Source organism: Vicia villosa, linkage group LG6, assembly GCF_029867415.1.
Source record: "Vicia villosa cultivar HV-30 ecotype Madison, WI linkage group LG6, Vvil1.0, whole genome shotgun sequence".
In the NCBI taxonomy this organism is placed as follows: domain Eukaryota; kingdom Viridiplantae; phylum Streptophyta; class Magnoliopsida; order Fabales; family Fabaceae; genus Vicia; species Vicia villosa.
In genome coordinates, this window is record NC_081185.1 from 130,230,790 (window position 1) to 130,237,127 (window position 6,338).

Genomic DNA, 6,338 nt, shown 5'->3' on the forward strand with positions numbered 1-6,338 from the left:
TATATAGGAATGTGGCGTGTCATCACTGATACATGAATGCAATTGTTTTGATGTTTTCTTTAAGTTGTTGGAGAATGTCACTTGCAAGTTGCAAGCTTATGAATGTATTATTGTCAAAGAAGTTTGTAGATTTTTTTCTCGATACCATTTGGTATGTGGTGGTTGTGACCGACCATAGTATTGTAGGGATGACGGCTATGGTTTTGGAGAGTGTCTAGGCCTAGCTTTAAAATAACAGAAGGTTAATTTGTAGGGATGGTTGTGCCAAAGAGTTCTTTAGAAGGAGGCTTTAGCACTATTAGAGACTTGGCACTGGAAAAACATGTAAAAAATATAGACTAATACAAAAACATTGATCTTCGATTTCCTTTCAATTGACAGCATTTGAATTTATCAAAAAGTATAAAAACCAACGATAACACGTCTGGCTCAAAAAAAGTAGCCCAAGTAATATTTTTTTCAGAACTGTAAAGCTACCAAAACAAAAGTTTGAGAGACTCAAACAGACAATAATTTACATTGCCTATATGCAAACCATCTCTATTCTCCTAAAACAAAACGGAGATCCTCTATGCCCATACCAACAATATCCTTTGATCTCCTCCCAGATCCTCGGCTAGTTATTTCTTTCTTTTCCTCTTGCAACATTAAAATTTTCTCTTCAACGCTATTTTTAGCTATCAGTCTAACAATCTTCACTTCTTCTTTCTGTCCAATGCGGTGGACACGATCCATTGCCTGTTCTTCGACTGCTGGGTTCCACCACGGCTCCATTAAGTACACTCTAGAGGCAGCCGTTAGATTTATACCTGTACTTGAAGCCCTTAGACTTGCAAGGAGAATCATTGGCTCATCAACTTCTGAGAGTTGAAATTGTTCGATAACTTGAGTCCTTTGTTTAGCACTCATTGCCCCATCAAGACGCAATGTTTTAAAGCCGGCAGCTTTCAGAGGTTCTTCTAACAATGGCAGCATCTTTCGGAATTGTGAAAATACAACAGATTTGGTAGCTGGATTTTGATCCCTTGATTCTGTAAGAAGCTTTATCAAAGTAGAGACTTTTGTGGATGACCTTACATCTGGTGGACTCGGTTCCGTAGTATCAGTCTTGAGAGAGGGAACTGAGAATAGTTCAGATTCTGAAAGGGAGCGACGACAAAGTGGACAGCTAGAGTTGCTGCGCTGTAGAGTTTTCAGAATACATTCTCGGCAGAAAATATGAGCACAACATGTAATTACAACATCTGATGGGGGAGATAAACAAATTGGACAGTCAAAATCTTCACAATCTTGTAGCATCCCAATTAATGTTTGCAGCAATTCAGGGTTCTCTGAAACATCTGCTTTGAAAAAATTATGTATGGTAGTTAGTACAAAAAAGTAATACTTCATCTATTCATTATTCAAAACTCTCCTTGATATTGATGAAAATGTAGGATTCAATGTATGGTAGAACACAACCATATTATATATATACATAAAGGCTTTGTTGAAATGACTTAACTTACATTTCTGTTTCTTACATTGGTCAGACCAATTTGACCAAACATAGATTATTCAATGTTTTTATTCAAAAAAAGATATCTACAATTGACTCCTTCCTACCCTTTACTTATAAACTGACTACATCAGTTACAAACAGTAACAACAAAATAAACTCACATAGTAAAAGCAATACACTAGCCAACTAACTAACTTCTAGATTATACTTAAGTTTTGCGACCTCTAGTTTATGTTTTCACACGCAACATTTGGGATTGGTAAACTTTGTAACAGGCCTCCTGAGGATGCTGGCAAGTATTTGCTGCATTGGCAGATATGACGCTCGGCCACAAAATTTTTAACAGTGCCCTTCATATCCTTTCAGTATAGAGAGTGTGTCAGTCGTCTGTCTGTATGTTCTATAAACTCTTGAATAACCACCCGACACAATAGTATGAAACAACAACAATAACAACAACAATCAAGTCTTATCCCACTAAGGAGGATCGGCTACATGGATCAAACGACATCATAATGTCCTATTGAATATCACACTTCTATCTAACTCATTAATCATGAGGTTTTTCTTAATAGTTTCTTATAGTTTTTCTAGGTGTTCCTATACCTCTAGTGGTTTGATTATCCTTCGTCTAATCTATTCTCCTTAATATAGAATCTATAGGTCTTCTTTCTACAAGCCCTAACCACCTTAAGTCTAGTTTCCACCATCTTTTCGACTATAGATATTATTCAACTCTCTTTAATGTTGTCATTTCTAATACTACCTCATCTAGTTTTACCACACATCAAACGCAACATCATCATCTTTGTAACATTTAATTAATTTTCGTGTTGGTTCTTTACAGCCCAACACTCCGTCCCAAACAACATCACCAGTCTTCGCCTAAAATCTGAGGCCTTGCACCATCTCACCCACTCAGTTTGAATTTGATGATCTATACCTTCTATTTCTTCGTTGTTTTGTCCAATGAACTCAAGATATTTAAATTGTATAACTTGTGGTATGATTTGATCTCCCACTTTCACCTCTAAATAGACTCAGACGTAAGTCTTTGTTGGTCTTGCTGGTCTATTTCTCTTTTTCACATTGATTTATGAATTCTTGATGGGTAATTGATTGGGTACTTGTGTTTCTAGCATCTGAAGTTGTGTTTCTCTTTTTCAGTATATATTAAATGTATCCAAAAAATGCATCTGAAGTTGACTCATACCATTCCCATATATACTGACTAGTGCAGTAGAAGCAAATAACAAACTCCGATAGTAAAAGTAACACTGCACAGCTAACTTTCTTCTAGAATACAATAAGTTTAGGGACGTCTAGCTTCCTAATACATTTTACCAGGTTAAATCTAAGCCAGATCTTATAACAAAGAATGCTTACAATGCTTCACAGCTTCCAAAAGTCGAAATATCCAATGGTAAGAACTCACTGACCTTGTTTTCATACAATCACATCCAGACACAAGTTGTTAAGGCCATAGAACACTATCACTCAATCACCTGCCTAGATATGCCATTGCCTATCACCTAAGGTGTTTTAGCTTACCGGTAGGTTTTGGCATTAATGCCTAATTGGTATTCAACCAGTAAACAGTTACCAACTGTTTACGTAGCTTTAATCTTTTGAAGGGAAAAAAACAATTTCAGAAAGGAAGAGTTAAGAGTTCATTAACAAATCAACGAAACAAAAATATAATGCCCAAGCAAGCCACAAATTGGCTTTTCCGAACAATAGAGAGACAATAGTCTCTACAGTCTGGGGCATAACAAAAGTAGGAATCCAACCTCTTAAGAATGTGATTTGTGATGCATACATGAGATGATAGTGGCAAGATGAAGATCCAAAGCATGAGCATTTTGGAAAATCTTGAATTGATGATATTACACACATTATAAGACTATTTAACAACAGATTTGATGGTAGCCGGCAACTGGTAACCAATTGGCTTTGCTGCATATCAATTTCACATAAATGAAATATGTGGTAAGGTTCTGAATCATCAACTTTAACCATTAAGATGATATTTTTTAGCCGTGAAATTATGGATTGAAATTATTAATGTGATTAGCCTTCTTTAGGCACTAATGATATTGAAGATTCTGATCACATCTCCATTATCACCAATGATGCCCCAACAAATTGAAGGTAACAAACTGTTAATCGGACAGTTAGCACAACATTCTAGCTCTGCCAAGAAACATATACAATGAGGTGTTGTCTGCAAGTAAGTACAGTAGATGAACATAATCATAATATATTATATATTATGATTCAAGAGTGCATGATATGTATATATGCATTTGTCATATAACCTCATGTTTCCTCTTTCCTAAGCTTCCAGCAAATTATGTATCAATTTACTGTCTAATCTATTCTATAAAAAATTGATCAATGTACCCATATGGTTAAACGTTTTTACTAGTATAGGGTTATTTTGAATAGATAAAAATATATTAAAATTATCGCTTGAAAGCAAAGTTCATGCTCCAGGAATTATGCACATGAAAAATAAGCTAACAAATAAATATATGTGAAATCCTTGAATTGAAAGGGGAAAAATACCTTCAATTTCAGTTGAAGAAAATAGACATGCCTTGAAATCCGAAGGGCACATCGATAAATCAGCACAGATCTGACGAAGTCTTAGAATCATACTTAGTATAGTAGAATAACTATACACTAGTCTGTCATTGTTCATAAGCGACCTTATTTCATCTTTAACCTCATCATAGAGTTTACGCTCTTCACATGAAAGTTCAACATAACAAGTCTCTACAATCTTAGGTGGAAGCCCCACCAATGCAGTGTCTTTTGTTCTTCGTAATGATATTGCCGCCATCAAAACCTACCAAAAAGATTAAGAAAAATAAAACCATTTAACTAAACAAACTTACACAAAAGAACATAGAATGCCAAAACCACACAAGAATAATCAGTAACCAAGACTGAAATTCAAATTCAATTCACTAAAAAAAAGGAACTGATAGTTGATGTATGAAATTCAAATTCAAATTCAATTCAATACATTGATATTGAATTGTACCTGCAATCTGTTGAGCCCTGTCTGTTTGCCTTGATTAAGAGGGCGTTGAACCAAGCTTTGCCAATAACTCTTGATTGAAAAAGGCTCAAAATGCAGAAAAGCCATAAGAGAAAACAAATCATAAGAACCATTCTGAATAGGTGTTCCAGTAACAGCCCATCTCCTCTTAGCATTCAAAGCAATAACAGCCTGACTCTGTGCAGCATTAACATTCTTAATCATATGTGCTTCATCCAAAACAATTCTCCTCCACCCCAATTTCTTCACTGCAGTATCCGGCGACCGCAACTCAGCTCCCAAAGTAGCATAAGTAGTCAACACAACATCATATTTTCGCAGTTCTTCAGCATCTTGAGTCCTTCTATCACCATAATACATATAAACCTTCAACGCACCACGGTTAGTATGCTCTTCCAATTGAGTTATCCAAGTCGAAATAACCGAAGGAGGACACACAATCAATGTAGCATTCGTCTCTACAACACTCCTCCCTCTTTTCTTCCCACCTTTCATTTTCATCTTATCATAAGCAATCAACGAAAGCAGTGTCAAAGTCTTCCCTAATCCCATACCGTCCGCGAATATCCCTCCTCGGAGCGGCTCCGGTTTAGTGTTGGTTTGGAAATTCGTCAACACATTGACGAAACTCCCCTCCTTCTCTTCCCAAAACTGCGGTAAATCCTCGGAACTTTCACGGTGGAAAAGCCATCCTAGAGCTTCTTTTTGGTGTTGAAGAAGCTCTGATTTGATTATGTTAGAAGGAGGGTTTAACGGTTCATGAATTTGGTTTTTGGAAGCTAGGTTTTCACGGACGAGTTTGAAAACTTGGTCTAGGTTTTTATTACTGGTGGTTTTTGTGGTGGTGGATTCGGCGCGGGTTTCTTTAACAGCGGCGGCGTTGGATAAAGTAAAAGAAGGATCAGAGTGCGAAATGAAGTGAACCGGTGAATCGTTAAAAGCGTCATGAACAACATCAAAAGCAGAGAAATGAGCGAAAACGTGAATCTGGCAAGGGATACGAAATTTACTGTTATTATTGTTGCGAGGGTTAGTTTGAACGATGGCTTCAACGTGGATGAGTGAAGCATCGATGAGCGGCGAAAGAACAGCGGCGACGGAGCGTTCGATGTAACCGACTTGGAGGGATTGAGTATTTTGAACTTTGATGGCGTTGGAGTCGTACGGGTTGAGAGGCTCCCGGAGTAGGCCGACCATTTCGCGGCCGGTTATTGTGCCGGAGTAGTGCTTTATGCCGACGATGTTGGCCATGACGAAGCCGGCCAGGTAGGTGTCGGTTTCGGATTGGGAAAAGGGTTCTTGGGAGTCCATGGGTTTGGTGTTTTGATTTTCTTTATGGTGTGTTTGCGTTGGGATGACCTAAAGGGAGAAGATAAACGGTGCTCTTCTTGTTTGTGATATAGAATTTGAATCCGTGGCGATGATTGTTGGGGCGGGTATTTATTGTGATTAAAATTATAACGTATTTATTTGAAGTTTAAATTTCAAATATGGTTATACATTTTCAATTTAACATTAAAAATTTCTAATGTAGTATTATTTATGAGAAAATAAGTGCTATAAAATAATTTTACATTAGTTCACTAATGTAAAACTATTTTAACTAGGAGTTCACTAATGTAAAACTATTTTATATAGATATGGACATGTTTATTTCGCCTTTTTTTTAAAATGATTTTTATATTGTTATAAAAGTTTGTGTAATTTACAAAGAATTTTTTTATAAAAACTTCAAATGAAAATTTGATTTGAATAGATATTCTTAAAATG

At 36.4% G+C, this 6,338-nt stretch overlaps 1 protein-coding gene across 1 annotated transcript; it reads right to left on the minus strand.

Moving 5' to 3' along the window:
* Positions 1 to 262: 262 nt before the first annotated feature.
* On the minus strand, positions 263 to 5,981 carry LOC131610001 (putative SWI/SNF-related matrix-associated actin-dependent regulator of chromatin subfamily A member 3-like 1). The gene is made up of 3 exons (XM_058881852.1): positions 4,551 to 5,981; positions 4,070 to 4,352; positions 263 to 1,340 (listed from the first exon to the last, which is right to left on the minus strand). The coding sequence occupies exons 1-3, from the start codon at positions 5,877 to 5,879 to the stop codon at positions 541 to 543; spliced, it is 2,412 nt and encodes an 803-aa protein (XP_058737835.1). The 5' UTR covers positions 5,880 to 5,981; the 3' UTR covers positions 263 to 540.
* Positions 5,982 to 6,338: the final 357 nt, after the last annotated feature.

Bases quoted from the DNA above. Each gene is read 5' to 3' on its own strand.
- LOC131610001 (XM_058881852.1), bottom strand. From the start codon at position 5,879: ATGGACTCCCAAGAACCCTTTTCCCAATCCGAAACCGACACCTACCTG. The intron at 4,353-4,550 runs GTACAATTCAAT...TCTTTTTGGTAG, and splicing joins CAGGGCTCAACAGATTGCAG to GTTTTGATGGCGGCAATATC. The intron at 1,341-4,069 runs GTATTTTTCCCC...TTTTCAAAGCAG, and splicing joins TTCTTCAACTGAAATTGAAG to ATGTTTCAGAGAACCCTGAA.